Source organism: Colias eurytheme, chromosome 7, assembly GCF_061535395.1.
Source record: "Colias eurytheme isolate Ceu_HAF_F1 chromosome 7, ilColEury1 Martin Lab GWU primary, whole genome shotgun sequence".
Lineage (NCBI taxonomy): Eukaryota > Metazoa > Arthropoda > Insecta > Lepidoptera > Pieridae > Colias > Colias eurytheme.
The window spans coordinates 8,251,646-8,268,760 of NC_142986.1; the positions used below are offsets into that span (position 1 = coordinate 8,251,646).

General features: G+C 31.8%; 4 protein-coding genes and 1 non-coding gene across 9 annotated transcripts in view; all 5 read left to right on the forward strand.

The window, feature by feature from the left end:
* The first annotated feature begins 1,659 nt into the window (after positions 1–1,659).
* On the forward strand, positions 1,660–4,338 carry LOC149907193 (uncharacterized). The gene is made up of 5 exons (XM_090103710.1): positions 1,660–1,684; positions 1,865–1,974; positions 2,625–2,813; positions 3,901–4,060; positions 4,229–4,338. The coding sequence occupies exons 1-5, from the start codon at positions 1,660–1,662 to the stop codon at positions 4,330–4,332; spliced, it is 588 nt and encodes a 195-aa protein (XP_089959836.1). The 3' UTR covers positions 4,333–4,338.
* A 1,683-nt stretch (positions 4,339–6,021) lies between these two features.
* Positions 6,022–7,828, forward strand: LOC149907194 (uncharacterized). Its single transcript, XM_090103703.1, has 4 exons — positions 6,022–6,127; positions 6,517–6,705; positions 7,008–7,155; positions 7,498–7,828. Exons 1-4 carry the CDS (start codon positions 6,053–6,055, stop codon positions 7,599–7,601), a joined length of 516 nt encoding a protein of 171 aa, XP_089959829.1. The 5' UTR covers positions 6,022–6,052; the 3' UTR covers positions 7,602–7,828.
* Positions 7,829–9,163: 1,335 nt separating this feature from the next.
* On the forward strand, positions 9,164–9,235 carry TRNAH-GUG (transfer RNA histidin (anticodon GUG)). Its single transcript has one exon. It is a non-coding gene; the product is annotated as a tRNA-His (tRNA).
* Positions 9,236–9,666: 431 nt separating this feature from the next.
* Positions 9,667–17,115, forward strand: part of LOC149907196 (uncharacterized protein CG43867) — a 245,344-nt gene continuing 237,895 nt past the window's right edge. For all 5 annotated transcript variants that reach the window (XM_090103576.1, XM_090103571.1, XM_090103572.1 and 2 more), the window contains exon 1: positions 9,667–9,960. The gene's annotated coding sequence lies outside the window, so the exon portion shown is untranslated. The remainder of the gene's footprint in view (positions 9,961–17,115) is intronic.
* LOC149907197 (uncharacterized) lies at positions 12,251–12,889 on the forward strand. Its single transcript, XM_090103707.1, has one exon. The coding sequence runs from the start codon at positions 12,251–12,253 to the stop codon at positions 12,887–12,889; it is 639 nt and encodes a 212-aa protein (XP_089959833.1).

Below are 17,115 nucleotides of genomic sequence, written 5' to 3' on the forward strand. Positions count from 1 at the left end.
CATAAGTACTTGATGCATTGTTATCAATTATACTACACGAGATGCGCTTTCGTCTATAATTTAGTGTGAGCTGAGATTAATATATAAAATAACAATAGTATTTGCTTGGCGGGTCAAAATTTTAAAAATGTCCCGCAGACAACCAGTCACTTGGCCAACCAAAGTGGTTGTACCATGGACAATTTGGTTGTCCCTAGGACAATAATTATATAAAACTTATACTTTAACAGTTAAATAGTTCATGTTTTGTTTATTACTCGGCTGTTTCGGGGACACATTTTTATTACGCAATTTTATGTCTAGTTTAATTGTAATTTTAACATTTCAAAAATCAAGACGACTAAGATGTCCCCATATGAAAATCACATTATACTTCATTCATTCAGTTATATCGAGAATCAGTTCATTTTAATTAAGTAAAATCAATAATACGATACGTAACAAGCTCGCCTTAATAGTTTTTTTGTGAAAAATATCACTATTTCAGCTTTACTGAAACTTTTTTACATATGAAACATTGTTTGGTTGTTCAAAAGACATCATTCGTTTCAATTTTAATAAAAATATTTCGTATTTTGGGTGTAAATAGAACAAATATCAAAATATTATTTATTATTTAATATTAGAAGAATTTATTTTAATTCTGAAGGGAATTTAACATTTAAAAAAGTACTATTGTGTAAGTTGTCCAAAGGACATTATTTCCCGTGAATAGATCGGTTTGTGAAGTTAAATCCACAAATGTATGTAATCAACATCACTGCTGCCTATATAATCTTAATCTACGAAGAATTATCTTCTAAATGAAATAGTAAAATGCTGAAAATTAAGTTAAAAAAAAAAATACGAGAAAATTATGATCGGGACCTTTAAAAATTGATTGACCCACCTAGTTTTAAGTCATTTTGTAATAAAAATAACACTATTTTTTATAATTTTTATCAAACGTATATTTTTAATGTAGATCGTGAATTTGACATAACAAAACGATTTGAAATAAATAATATATTTTCTACTTTCTTTTGTTTCATTTAATTAGATAAGTGTGTATGACTTAGTTACCCTGTATTGATTTAAATAATTTTTTTAATTCTTTTTTAGAACATTTTATAATTTTTTACATAATTTTTTTAACGATTTATTAAATTCATTGACCTAAGTACTTCATACAAAATACGAACATGTATCGTCCATGGTTTACATTTTCTCATTTCTAGATGAGCATAGACTAGCAACTAGTATAGAACCTTAGATAGAGTATCTCTGAAATTTCTGCTGGCAGACTGTTAGGCGCCTACGACTGCTATTGATCTGGTACTTTTACTGCGACTAAATTTTGTTGAGACTTTAGTCTCTGATTAGTGCAGACAAGCGCACTATGATTACAAATAAATAGTGTTTTTTTGTAAAACGTAAATAAAAAGTGGTAAAATACTTTGAAAAATACGACAAAAATTGTATCCTACAATTATTCAATAAATTCTAAACTTCTTACCTATATGATATATTCAGAATTGTATTGTAGTTAAAACTGGAAATTATATATCTGAAATAATTACAGCCTCGTAGCATACGTTATTTATGTGTATTTATTTTCAGTGTATGTTATGAAATAAATATAGATTTTTTTTATCGCAACGCGCATAAATATTTTAAATTATGTGTCTGGACATGAATTTTACAAGTAAGTTTTTATACATATATTATGTAAATTGTAAGAATTAAAATATAGAACGTATCACTTTTATATTAATAATACCTAATTAATTAATAAATAAATTGCAGCTTAATTTCGGTCGCAGTTAGAAATACATACAACTTATTTTAGTTCAATATTATTTAATTTATTATATTTTATTAACAGTGATTAAAATGACAAAATGCAATAAGCAATGCAATAAGATGTGTATGGATGGGAGATGTTTCGGTATGGAGGTCGAGACAGGGTGTCTCATATGGGCCATTATAAGTACTGTAAGTAGATCCATACTAATATTATAAATGCGAAAGTAACTCTGTCTGTCTGTCTTTTACTCAATCACGCCCCAATTTGCATGAAATTTGGTATAGAGATATTTTGATACCCGAGAAAGGACATAGGCTACTTTTTACCTCGGGAAATAGGATAGGTTTTATGCCGGAAATCCCACGGGAGCGGGAACTATGCGGGTTTTTCTTTGACTGCGCGGGCGAAGCTGCGGGTGGAAAGCTAGTATATTATAAGCGTAAAATTTATCTAGATTTCCTATAGATAAATGTTACGCTCAATGAAAGAAAACGCGAGCGAAAAAATGGGTCGTCCATATAGGAACACAACACCATAATGCGAGTGTGTTGCTGGCTTTGTTTTTTACTTTGAACTTATAATACTTAGTAAGAAATTACTAAAATATTAAAAAAAAAAACATTGATAAGATAAACTCAAGAATATATTATATTGTCACCTATCCTTGATAAGTCTACGAAGTTTGAATTTAATTAGTTAAAACAGTCGGATCCTCTCAAAGCTTGCTAAAAGTGGGTCAAAATTGAGTCTTAACTGTTAAGATATTTGTTACATAAAAATATACAGGTGAAGCTAATAGAAGCGTTTTTTTAAATATAATAGAAGATGAATTTTACAGATTCTTTCAGCCTTGGCGATGCTATTCTCTTGGAGTTTAATTTTCTATCTTAATTACTTCGTGGGTCATGGCGGCGATCCTATAGGTTTCGCTGTTCTTCAAGTGTATAACATACTATTTATACTTGTAAGTTGTTCAATAACATCATCATTTGTTTTTTCGGTAATTCTGCTGATTGGAGTTGTCAAGGTAAGAACTTTTTGTTATAATACCTACATATACTTATATGTTAATTGGTTAAATTATTAAATTAATTGGAATACTTCAACGCCCTAAATTAATAATGTATCTCGAATAAAAATTAAAGGATGCCGTATAGTGTCGTGGCCATATCGTAAATTTGCTCATTTCATGATATGACTGGCCATTTCACGAAATGGTCGCATTTCGTGAAATGGCCAATTTAGTTTGGCCACATCATGATGTGGCTTGAGCAGATCAATGATAAGATATCGTTTCACGATATGGCCAACTAAACGCGCGGTTTTTTCATGAAATGATCAAAATTATTTGATCATATCGTAAAATAGTTACATTAATTATTGGTAGAGGCGCTGCAAGCTCTGTGTTTATGTGATAAGATGGCGGCCGCCGGCGAAAATTTAATTATTCGCAGTTAAAAACTTCATAATTCGTTTAATAACAAAATGAAGAAAGTCATAGCAAAGAATTTACGACGGTTCGAGTACTATGGAAGCGATCCGCTTCTGGCACTCGCCGGCCGCTGCCGCGGCACGCTCGCTTTGCTCGCTCGGCTCGTGCGTTGTTTATTAAAGTCTAACCTAACCTAACCTAACTGTTTTTTATTGCAAAAATGATTCGCTTCTAGCATTCGTCGGCCGCGGCCGCGGCACTAACTTAAATGACATTAAACAAGTTTTTAGAATATTCTGAATTTTAATATTTTATGGACTCTTTATATTTTATACGATCTGGCCAAATGTGGATGGCCAAATCGTGAAACGTTGACGATTTAACGATCTGATCAAACTATGTTGGCCATTTCATGAAATGCGACCATTTCGTGAAATGATCGATCATATCATGAAATGAGCAAATCTACGATATGGCCACGACAGACACACATGAATACTTGATAGTACTGTATAGTGTATAAGTAATATTCGTAATACTTAGGTCTTAGTTATAAAAAACGATTGAAAATATAATATGATTTCTAAATGCGATAACGGAAAAGATTGAATTTACGCAAGATCATAATTTAGTTTTATTAACAATAATTAACTATTAAACAAATTAATTAAATATATTTCAGAAAAAAGCGAAATATCTCGAATCCTACATCACTTATGGAATATTAATAACTGTTTTTATGCTGGCTGTGTTTGTGGCTGCTTCTTTGTTATCAGAACTTGGTGGTCCCAATGGCTTTGTTATTTATTTAGTATGTTCCATTGGTTTTATCATATCATTAGGTAAGTATGGTATTACATATATGAATGTAAAATATAAAACAAAGATCGACAAATAAAATGGAAAGATTTAAGAAATAGATAAGATAATTATATATAAGATATTATTTAATTAATATAAATTTATATAATAAAATAAATATTGTAGAAAGTAAAACAAAACTGTTCCAGGTTTATACTATGGACTTATTTTACACATGGTGAAAGTTACGTCCCTTAAATTTAACGGAAATTTAACACAACAGAACTCAGAAGCAGAAAAGACAAACGTTTAAGCAGTGGTGGCGAGGATAGATTAATTTATCCAATTAAAATGGGATTATAATAAATTATTAAACACTCTACACTCCTATATTAATAATAATTAAAATCTAAAAGATTTCCTGACTTATTTTCCTCTTTACTCTCTTTCCATATAAAATAATATGTAAATTTTGGTATTCGAAGCTTTTATGTAAGTATATACATATTGAAAACCTATCTATACAAAAATTATAAATAGTTGCGTGAAAATATTCGATAACTAACTGTGCTCCGCGGTTTTATCCGCATTACTCTGCTTGTCATTCTGCTCCTATTGGTCTTAGCGTGATGATAATATGTAGCCATCCTTGATGAATGGATTTTTCTCTAACAGCGAAATAATTTTACAAAACAGACTCGTGGTTCCTGAGATTAGTGCATTCAAGCAAACAAACTTTTCAGCTTAGTATAGATAATATTTTTGAAACATGGTTGATGTTATTTCAATAAATACCTATTGATATATTTTGATGTACAATTAGGTTAGTAGCAATTATTCTATTGTATTCTATTCTTTGTATAATATATTAGATACCTACCTACGTATCGAATACATAATTTTATGTGAAATATTCTAAGCATTAAATAAAATATATTTCTAAATAATAAAATCTCTATAGATCGAAAATTCTTCTGTATTCACAATGATATATAATCAAACAAACCAAACTCCTCTGAGACGGCTGAACGGCTGAAAAGCAGAACAACGTTTGCCGGGAAAGCTTACAGCCGCAGTATCAAATTAAATAGATACGTATACAATATACATAAGTACTTATATTTATAAAAAAATCGCCTATACATACATATTTTTATTGTACCTGATATTGAACTTAAATAGGTCTGAAATAAAAGTTAATTGTAACGTTCGTTTGTTTTATTATTTACTTTTTGAAAATGTTCCTTGTGTAATGAGAATTAAATGAGTATTTTAAACCCACACCCACAAAAGGGCCACAAACACGATCCCATTTCACTATTGTATCTGAACTAGCTTTCAGACAGCGGAATACTCAATTTGTGATTTGAAGGCCAAACAATCTGTATATATCTATCAATCTCTCAATCCATACACACCTACGTCTAAGAATACGGCATTTAGTAGATGCCTAGTTAGTGAGAAAAGTTACGAAGCTTCATTTAAGCTCTAGCCGCTAGCGTTTATCAAGCATATAACTGTCAGATTTGACGTTATTGAAGAAATGTTGCCTGTAAAAAAATATTAAGCTTCAGAAAGTTGTTTACATAACAGGCGACTTTCAGGCGCTTGTGAGCTGTGACTCATTCGTGTACATCGATTCGCGAAGCTTTGTAGTATATTCCTTACTTTGTGAGTGTTCAGGCAAACTACGAGAATATTATGTTACAATCTGGCTCCTGAAATAGAGGTTGTGATTTCGGTAATTTATAACGTTAATAGCGGTGTAATAATGTACATACATTGAAATTAATTGTGTTGGAATATTGACTGCGTTATTTGTTAATCGAAATTCGAAGTTCTTGAGTCGAGATTCGAAGTGTCTTCTTAGATAATTTTGTATTGTGTTTGTTTATTTTCTATTGAAGGCATTGGATTTTCTATAATGTATTTATATTGCAGGCATTGGATTTTGGGTGAAAGCCTTATCTGGCTCTTAATAGCAGGAAATTTTTTTTACTGCTGATGATTGATGTCCTAATTTCATAATTAACATGACGTGTTCTCAAGCGAGTTGTTTTTCTATAAAACTCGAGACTGGGTGTCTAATATGGGCCATTTGTGGTATCGTAAGTATAACACATTAGTTGTATAATGTTTGGTCTGGAAATTAGAAATTTGCAATTTATTTAAAAAGTTAATTTTGTGATTTTTATTTATTTCAAGAGCAAATAAATGCAACGCAACGCCCAGACAAAGATTTGAAATTATTTTTTTATATAGAGCTAGATTTTCGCCTGCGGCTTCGCACGTACGTGTAAATATAATGAAAATCGGTGCAGCAGTTTACGTTATTTTTTGCCGTACAGACGTGGCGTAGTACTTTGTTTAATAAAATGTAGATATGATTAAACCTGTTTGATGCTTCAGACGAAACTCTTACCTACATTTAATCCTATAAAAACAAGAGCATTATTTCGTATTAGTGATGATAGTTAAGACATGTTTATCCTTACAGATCATTTCAGGCATAGCAGCAATATTCTCATTTGGTGTTATATTCTATACTGAGTACTGCGAGACACCCAGTGGCGACGCTTTTGGACATGCTATTGGTGAAATTTTCGTCATCATAGTAATATTTTTTACTTGTGTAATCATAATATCATTCGCGTTTTCGGTTCTTCTGCTTGTTGGAGTTGTTAAGGTAATTTAAGGAAAACATTTTTCTATGCTATACTGTAACTAGAATGAAATAATTAAGAAATTTGTTAAATGTAATTCTTTAAAAAATGGATGCTCTACCTACGTGGCACCATCCGCTCTCAAAAGACAATTTGCGACATTTTTTGTGCTCGCTTCTACTATTGGTCCAAGCATAGGTAAATGAATCCGTTTTTCCTGACATACTACATCAAAACCATATATACGATGATTAAAATGATGATGTATCTTGTAGTACAAGCCAAAATATTTACTAAGATATTCTAATAATTGACCTTTTTGCAGAGAAGGACGTCTTACCTGAGAGCATACTTAATATTTGGCGTGGTGATTTCTTCATTCCTTTTATTCGTATTCTTTCTTCTATCGATGATAATTGGACATGTATTTGATATTTTCCTGCTAAATTCTCTTATCTTCTTTTTATTTTTAGGTAAAATAATTATCTTTCGGTACCTACTTATGAAACTGCTTAGCTTTTTGATATTTAAGTAGTTTTCAAATGCGTTTATAAATGAGATTTTTTTTAAGAAAATAGAAAAATTTCGATCTAGAGGCGGGGTTCGAACCCGCATTTTTCTGTCAGCTTTAAATACATTTTAAATTTACCTTTAATTTTTTTTTATTGAGGAAGGTTACTACTGAACTTACATGCATTTTTATCTATTTTTCTATGATATTTCGCTGATGCTCGCTGAAGCTTAGTTCTTAGTTTACACGTGATAGTTATCTTGATATTATAGTGAAGAATATTAATAAATTAATTATTTTACAGGTTTATATTGTCTTATATTACGCATGGTTCACATGACATACATAAAATTCAGAGATGAAAGTTTGCTTCAAGAGAACTCAATTCAACACAAGACCATCGTGTAAATAACAAGCGGAAATTATTTATAAATTTATTCATTTGTTCGCTTGTTGTTCGCAATCTAAAAAAACGCAATCTAAATTAAGGGTAGGTACTTTTTCACCAATAATGTGCAAGGATGTGTAGCGAGGAATGTGTCTATTAGTGAATAAGCACCCTAAAAATATGTTGCTTGAAGATTGATTGCATTTTTGCACAAATGCTTACGTGTTTTTTTTATTATCTTGTGATATGGATACGACAATAAAGTATTTGTAAATAAAACTTATATTAATATGTATTTATCAGTGTTGAATGTTGACTAATAAAGTAAATCTACATTAATGTAACACAGTTTGTGTTGTTTTGTGTATATATTTGGGCATTAGCATTACTATACCAAATAGGTACTGTCACAGAATAATAAGTAGTAGCGTAGTATATTATTATTAGTCTGTGGTAGTAGCTAGCTAGTATTATTGTAATTTGTTAGCTTATAAAGTTATAACTATTTAAAAATGCATATTGTTTAAAAATAATAAAAACTTGTTGTTTTACCTTAGTTTGTTATTTATTGTCTCTACATTGAATACCCTATTTTATTTATTCGTAAAAAAATAACACCTCACGTAATTTAGGGACGCCCCTAAGCTGCAAAAGCAATATATAACATACCTAAACAAATTGGAGCTTGCATGGATGAGTCATGACTCATGAGTGACAACACGAAAAATTAAAGTGATAGCCACTTCTTTGGAAAAACTTATTGCCTTAAAACTGTAATCTAAGCTTAAAACTATAATAATGGTTAAAAACAAAAAAGGGAATATGAAATAAAAATGCTTTCTTCTAATATCGTCAAGTTTTAATTTATAATCCGTGTAATACATTACCTATATAGTTACATTTAAAATTACAATACAATACAATTACATGCGAGTACAGCTACTTACATCAACAAAATAATTATTTTCATACAAGATTGGCAAACTACCTAACTAACTATATTATGTATAATAATTAATATAGTTAATTATTTAAAATAACTTGAGGGATATTACATACCTACTAAGTTTACATACCAACTCATAGGTTGTCACTGAAAGAAAATCCATACTAATATTATAAATGCGAAAGTAACTCTGTCTGTCTGTCTGTTACTCAATCACGCCTGAACTACTGAACCAATTTGCATGAAATTTGGTATAGATATATTTTGATACCCAAGAAAGGACATAGGACAGGTTTTATCCCGGAAATCCTACGGGAACGGGTTTTTCTCTGAAAACGCGGGCGAAGCCGCGGGCGGAAAGCTAGTGGTTTATAAATTCATCATCACTAACTATATGATTATTATTTCCCGATTGCGGGGATATTTTTTTCGAGTGTAGGTATCTAAATAATTTTATTGGCATATTTGTTAATAAAAAATACGTCTCATCTGGTTATCAGATCGGTGAAGGACGATCTCCCACGGTCTAAGCCCACGGGCTCTCCTGCAATATCGATAATTTTATCTGAGTTGTGAAACTGGTCCAATTCAAATGTACTATTCGAAAATTTCAAACTTGTAATGTATACTCCGATAGCCGTGATCGTCTAGTGGTTAGGACCCTACGTTGTGGCCGTAGTAACCCAGGTTCGAATCCTGGTCACGGCAGTGTCATACACTGTTACGGCGGAGTTCATTTTTTTAATTTCACTGTTCAAATATTTTAATTTACATAAAAAAAATGAATATCTTTTTATTGGTAAAATTATTATATCATTTAACATATTTTTTTAATTTATATTTCCACTCCACTATCAAGCAATAGAAAATAATGTACGACTAAATATTTGCAATTCTTAAAATAATAACAATGTTTTGAACAACATGATAAAATACGATGTTTTTTATTTTTACAAAAATTAAAATTTATTGCTTATCATGCCATCTAGTACATATGTACTGAACTAGGTTTGCCACACATGCTCCGTGTCAAGTTGACTCGTAGTGAAGTTGCGTATTCCCGTTGACCAGATGGCGCTAGCAGTCTTTGTTTTGGTTCATTCACGCACCGCAGCTGTTTGCTATCGTAGAAATCTGTGAGAGAAAAGGAGTGGTGATTACACTGTCTTTGCCAAAAAAATACGTTTTTTATATGGTTCTAGGGCACCGAGAGACTTCTACTCCTAATATGTGATACAGTTAGTGATTCCCGATAATGTGTAGCGTTTGCAGTGTCGAAAAACATTGATAAATGTATTAATTAACGATGTAAACGTTTATCATGACGTTTACTATGATTTTCGCGTGTGTGCGTGTGTACTCAACGTGACGGCATTGCTGTTGGCTGCCGAACCGACTCTATAACGGAATAAGTATCTTGGATGTTGATTTTGGTAAGTAATGGGAATTGTTTTGACCGAATATAACCTAAAAGGGTCCCATTCACGCTTGCACTTGTGACTGTATATGCATAAGTAGATGTACGATGACCTCGATATTGCGGTGCCTATCGTTACTCTTTTGAAAGGCAATTTCTCGTGTCAGAGGTTTTTTGTTACTATTGATATTGTCTTCTAATGAAAATGGTTCATTATTTTAAAATGTTTCTCTTTTTATTCAACAAATCGCAATTATTACTGCGTATTTTTTTAAATAGTTAAGTTTAAATTAAGTTATTATTTCGTCATTGGTAACATTAAAACAAGTTATTTTTAAGATATAATTGCGAAGAGTGTTTCTAAGGCTACATACACAATTAAAAAATAACTATTGATAGAGTCGGAAATACTCTAGGTAGGTAGGTAGGTATATAGTGAATCAGATAGAGCTAGATCACAGAGCTAGATCGTTAAATTACAATTTTCTGCTTATTTGGCATAAATCAGTAGCCTATAGGTAGGTAATATTTTTTGGAAAATCAACAGGTTCGCTAAAAAGACTCTACCATAGGCATTAACGATAAATGTTGGTAAATCCTATTTATTATTGAGATTCTGACGAATAAAAAATAAGAAAATGACGCTTAAAATATTCCTAAATAAGTAGGTACCTAACTAATGTGAACTAGTTTGCCTTTCACCAGATTTTATTTTAAAATTTAAATTTTCTACATACCTATTTTATTTGTTTAAGTAAGTGCCTAATTTAAATATGTGGTCATATTATATTGTAGTGAAGGAATTAAAACGCACGACAAAATAACTTCGTGAATATAAACAATATTCACGAAAACGTAATATGAACATACCTATTTAAATTTAAAAATGAAATTATAATACATCTAGGCTTAAGCACGTTAAGTAGGTATTATAATCCATACCAAGGTTGCATGAGTAGGTTTCTTGTGATGAAGTCATAGCCAATACAAGTTTAGGAGTTCCACTGAATGGTACCTATTTTGTTGTACATTTTATACAAAAGCTTTATCGTGTTAAAATGTTTATGCAAGGTTTATGCCTACCTAGTATCTAAAAAGGTGTTATATCTACCTATTTGATTTATTTTTAGATACAAGATTGAAAATATGTATAAATAGGTTATGCTCTATCTTTCTTATATATAAAAATGAATCGCAAAATGTGTTGGTAAGCGCATAACTCGAGAACGGCTGAACCGATTTCGATAATTCTTTTTTTATTATATTCCTTGAAGAACGAGGATGGTTTTTATGTAGAGAAAACGTAAACATGTACCACGGGCGAAGCCGGGGCGGACCGCTAGTTATCAATAACTAATTGTAGGTAGGTATAATTTAGTAAAATTAAAGGAAGCCTACAACTTCTTTATATTTAATGAGGGCTTAATATACGTAAATATTTAGCAAAACAACACTTAATAATATTATATTGTATTGAACTCTATCTTCTACGTAAACATTGTAAGCTTATAAAGAATTCATAGAGATAAAAAAACGCTAAGAGAAAACTGTCAGTCACGACTCAATAAAGCTTATTCGCCACAGACAGGATTACTTATTTTATAAATAATATAGGTACCTACTTATGTTAATTAAATATAAAAATAATTCGCTAAACAAAAATCTTGAATTATTAGTATGCAGTATAATTAGGTCGCATTCATAGCTACATTCGGTATTAAAATTGGAATTAATATGTATTTGATTAAATTATAGTCGATGTTAATGTTTTCAAATTAATCGTAGATACCTTAGGTTGATACTTACTCATAAAAAAAAAACAGTCTCAATTTATTTAGAACACAATTTCTATATTGAAGTAATAACAAAATCGAAATATATATATGAATCAAAGAATAGTTAAGTAGGTATTTTACTATTTAAAGCAAATTTTAAATTTGCCACAAAATTCCAAGATTTATGTACTTACGTTAACATATGTTTATTTTTGGTGGCATCATTTATAAAATAGATATTAATTCATAATTCATTAATCAGTTATCAGAGATGACTCAATTCATGGTCCATTAATTTATATTTAATACTATTGGCTTCTGATATATATAACCTTTACAGTTGCTATCCACGTGATTCATAAAAAACCTTGTTTAAAAAATTAAAAAAAAATATTGACACCAACACCAACGTCACCGCCAAACTTCATTCAATATCTCCGTTTTTTCATCAAAATTCTTCGTTATCAGAAAAAACGCGCGTCCAATATAATAAGAAATGTGCTAACTTTGTTCAAACGTGAATCGAGCAGGATGTTTGGGAAAAAGTCATCTTCGAAGTCAGGTCGAGATTCGTCAAGTCCAGCTAGTCCAAGACCCAGCCCGCGGTCAATAGACGCCCTTCCTGAAGTCGCTCTGGCCGCCATCGCGACGTACAAAAAGCAAAAGGAAGTCGGCGACTTTATGACTTTTCTTCTAGCGGCGCTTGAACGGAATTCAGAATGGCTCAATGCTGTCGTAGGCAAGCAACCCAACTTTAAATGCGCCTTAATGGTCGGAGCCGGACCGAATAGATTTCAGCTGCAGGAAGTAATCTATCCCGCGAGCGAAGCCTGTGTCAAACTAGAAGTGGAACTTCGAGATTCCGAAGATTACGACAAGTTGGCGATCGCGGCGATCTTGAAACTGTCTAACGTGGAAATCGACAATTTATTGCGGTACATGAAAACGCGCCTCCACGAAAATATCGTCCTAAGAGACGATTTGATTAGAGGCAAGGCGATGGGCGTCACCTTTGCTGTACTAAGACCGTTCTCTGATAAGCAATACCGAGTTATGGAAAGGATCATAATTGGTAATTCTTTAAAATGCCTCACTCCCACTAAGAAACGCAGAAGAGACGAGAAGTCTATAATACGGTCACCGCTAAAGAGGATTAAACGAGATATTTAAACCTCACGATCAATATTATACATCGACAAAACCAACGTAGAATGTAATGATTGTAATTTGGATTGGAAAATGGGACGCTCATAGTAAATTATGCACACTTTTGCACTGATAGTTTCCGATTACCGATGATTTATTGTGTGGTAACGAACCATTATGAAGATAAATGTAACAATATTCAATTACATATGACGGCACTTACATGTATATAAACGTTGGGAGCGATGCTTGCAATTTGCAGGTGATAAATAAGTCAGATTATTTCATACTATACTATTTAAAAGCCGAGTTTTAATATGGAATGTGATAAAAAATGATGATGATAACATATGATAATAACCAGTACATAATATGAGCATGTCAACTTAAAATCACTAAAGCCGAAATATCAACTAACATTATTTCATTGCTATGCAGGTATAAAAATATGTCATCGCTTTAAACGAGGCTAAAATTTAACAAATTACTAAATTTCGATGTAACATGCAACAAATAATGTTCTATATATTTAATACCCCTGATGCCAACTTCACCGCCGTTGACCAAAATAAATGTAGTAAGTAAAAGTTCGCTTTGGCTCTAGCGGGAAAGATCAATACCGTAGAATCAGGGCAGCAGTGCACATTTCTAACTCGTAATGAAAATCCTGCACACATTGACTTTAAATTTTATATCAACTATTATAGAAACGAAGCTCTGTATAGGTTTCGTTGTTAAAGTGGCATTAAAGTGAGCTCGTTCAGGGCGATGCGATAAAATGAAGTTTTATTTTTATAGAACGGTATTTGGAGATCTTTAACTACTTTTAATGGTGTAGAGTCTATTGCGGATATTCTTTGAACACCTGCTTCGTGGCTAGCGCGTGAAGCTTTACAAACTGGGGCAGGTCTTTGTATGAAGTCAGACCTTTTATAGGGCACAGGTGATAATCTTCGATGTCATGATAAAATGCATCTGTCCATTATAAGGAGACTTTGATTTAATAGATTTTTCGGTTTTGTAGTTCAACCAAAACTCATCATTAACTCTAGATATAAAGATTTAGCTACATCCATCCTTTATAAACATTGTACCACGCATTGTATCTATTGTGTATACGCGTAAGGTTATATTTATTGGTATGAGAAACGTCTCTGAGCGGGGACCACAGTCAGCAGTGTTTCCGCTATCACGATTTGCCTCCTGCGATCTGATTATAGAAGGAATAAATCAATTTGAATGATTGCGTAACTGGGGCCGATCCTTGGCCCTTTTTCCGGGCCTTGTAAGGATTAGGGGCGCTGACCGCTGGGTAATTGGCGTAATAGTTATGTGATTTATGACCTAAGATTTACGGTCTCCATAATAATAAGCTACTGTTAACGCTGATTGGCTCGCTTTGTGGACCGGTTTGTATTAAATTGATTAGCGGGTATTGTTCCAAGTTTTTGTTCGGCAGTTAACCAAATGGCTGACTGCTATGTTGGTTATGAATTAAGTATTCTATCATTAATTTAAGAGCAGGTTGCAGGGTACTTGCATCAAAGCAAAGTCCACGAATAAAACCGCGGGCAAAAAGCTGGTAAATGGAAAACAGGTGTTAAAAAATTGAATTTTACTAGACGCCATATGTCGCCGGATAGCGGGTAAAAACTTAAAAAGCTTAACTTTTGCATATTTCATTTTCACTGTTTCGTGGTCATCATTTGCAATTCAACTCAGTTATATTTCGCATAGGTTTATAATTAGTGTTTAATATAAATTCTGTTCTCATTGTTAGTATTGCTAATACGAGTTAAAATTCGTATAATAGGTAAGTGTTGTTTGTTAATTGGAAATGGAAAGAATAATCCTAATCGAATTACGCTATACTTGATATATTTTCAAAATAAGTGCGCTTAAAAAGTAAACATCTCAGTAATATCCGTGAAAAGGCACGTGTGAACAATGGTCATTGTATCAGTAAACTATTATGATTTAATATTGTTATTATTACACTTCTAAATAGGTTGTTGTTATCTAAATATTTCGAATAATGGAGTAAATATGACTATATACGAGTTTTACAACGCTGGATGAGTATCGAGGTAAAAAACTGATCAATAGATCTTTTGCCAATTTATGATTAGCTAAACTTATAAAATTACATTTACATGGTTTAAAAATAATATATGCTAATATCACACTAATATTATAAAGCTCAAAAATTCTGTAGTAGGTACCTACTAGTTCGACTTGTAAAAATATTTTAATGTTGGATTGTGCTCTTATCGAGGAGAGCTATTTAACATTACGCTACGATCAATAGCTCCACTCCACGATTGAAAAGTGTTGCAAAAAGGGCAAAAATATCCCTTTAGAAAAGGCGAAGAGGTCAGCTAGAAATAAAACGAGTATACTTCTCTGCAAAGGCATATATTTGTTAGTTTATTGCTGAACTGATTTTGGAGAATTTTAAGAAGGTTAGTTTATGATAAAAATTTAAATAGTAACTTATTTTTAAAGCTTAACTAAATTGTCTTCAAATAAATAATATTATATGTATCTGTTTCTATGTGAATTTATAATGTAGTTTCAGTAATGGAATTGCTGTTGTATATTTTAGCTAAATGATTTACTTAACTGTGTTGTTGTTATTATCCTAGAAACCGCTCTGCCTTGTTTGGGTTTTAATAAATGCAAATTTTAAAATTACATTTTAACCTTTAACAATTCGTAGCTAGTTATTATAAGGTTTTTGCTATGAAAATGATGATGTGGTTTTTAGTATTACAGAAGAAAGGGACAGTACAATACATGAAATGTTATCGTGCCAGTTTTGGAAAAAAAAACACAATTTTAAATATGTATCTGCTATTTCTAACCTCATCTTCACGAATATAATTATATTAATTAGTAAGACGCATAGAATGTTCTTTATGTCGTTTTCTTCTTTTACCCACCTATTTCCATAATACAAATATAATAGGAAATGGCGCTCTAAAGTAATCAAAACCCCCATAATTGGGTGAACGTTACATTACAGAGTGCAACCGAGATAAACACATAAAAGGTAACTGCCGTTCAGTTAAATTTTTATTTTAAACATAGAAAGGGATTTTGATGGCCGCCCCCGTCGCGAAAAGCCGTTATTTTAAGATTTAGAGCCACGAACGAAGATCGTCTAGAATCTTAGTATGTTAAATCAAGAATTTTCATTGCGAAAATGTTTGATTTAAACGACATTTATATGAATTATTGTACGGTTTCATGTTTTGATGAAAGGAAATGCAAATTGCACCTGTCGTATTAGAGGGTAATATAGTAACGCTAATTTGGTTTCAGACTGAAATCAGGAAGCAATTTTGATATGGTGATTTCACGGTGTATAATAAGCTGTATGTCGGCAGTTATTATATATGTGTAATTGTAACGTTTGGAATTTTGCCCACCTTTCTAGTGTGGTTTCCGCGATGTTAAAACTTAAATATCAAGTATTTAAAATAGGATATATATTTGTTTTCAGTTCTCAAATGTGATCGAGATGCCATTATGGTGATATTAACATGACGATTTTCCCATAAACAACGATAATATTCTCAATTTGAATTTTTTTGTTTAATTTTCGGATAAGAAAAAATAAATCTAGAGATTTTTCTAACAATATTATGGCTACTTTGAATGAATGTTTACTAGGCTTCCAGCATGTCCCTATTTTAATACTTTTCATCCTAAACTACGCTATGAATGTGAAGATCGTCCTTTCCGTAGACAGTTTTGCCGTTAAATAATAAATGTATGCCTTGTACAATTTTTTATAACAGACCTATAAAAATTTGTCATTTAACAGTTCTTTGTTCATTCAAATAGCCTATTGACCGTTATAGAACTAAATGGGCTTTCCCAATTTATCTGCGCTATTATAGTAAATTATCATAACGGCGTGTTTAACGGGCCTCTCGAATTGAGATATTCCCAATGCAGCATTGAAAATACATTTTTAGTACGATTTAATAAAAGTTGAAATAAAATGTTTTGTTGAATATTTTAGTCAGGTCAGTCACAACTACACATGTGTTAGTATGCAACTATTATGGGAATTAATAATTTATTAATTTATTACAATTATAAGAATACTAGATTTCCGCCCGCGGCTTCGCCCGCGTTTTCAAAGGAAAACCCGCATAGTTCCCGTTCCCGTGGGATTTCCGGGATAAAACCTATCCTATGTGTTAATCCAAGTTACCCTCTATATGTGTGCTAAATTTCAT

Coding starts and splice junctions, on each gene's coding strand:
- LOC149907193 (XM_090103710.1), top strand. CDS start 1,660: ATGTGTCTGGACATGAATTTTACAA. Junction 2,814..3,900: donor TGCTGATTGGAGTTGTCAAG/GTAAGAACTTTT, acceptor AATATATTTCAG/AAAAAAGCGAAATATCTCGA. Junction 4,061..4,228: donor TGGTTTTATCATATCATTAG/GTAAGTATGGTA, acceptor AAACTGTTCCAG/GTTTATACTATGGACTTATT.
- LOC149907194 (XM_090103703.1), top strand. CDS start 6,053: ATGACGTGTTCTCAAGCGAGTTGTTTTTCTATAAAACTCGAGACTGGG. Junction 6,128..6,516: donor TATGGGCCATTTGTGGTATC/GTAAGTATAACA, acceptor TTATCCTTACAG/ATCATTTCAGGCATAGCAGC. Junction 6,706..7,007: donor TGCTTGTTGGAGTTGTTAAG/GTAATTTAAGGA, acceptor ACCTTTTTGCAG/AGAAGGACGTCTTACCTGAG.
- LOC149907197 (XM_090103707.1), top strand. CDS start 12,251: ATGTTTGGGAAAAAGTCATCTTCGAAGTCAGGTCGAGATTCGTCAAGT.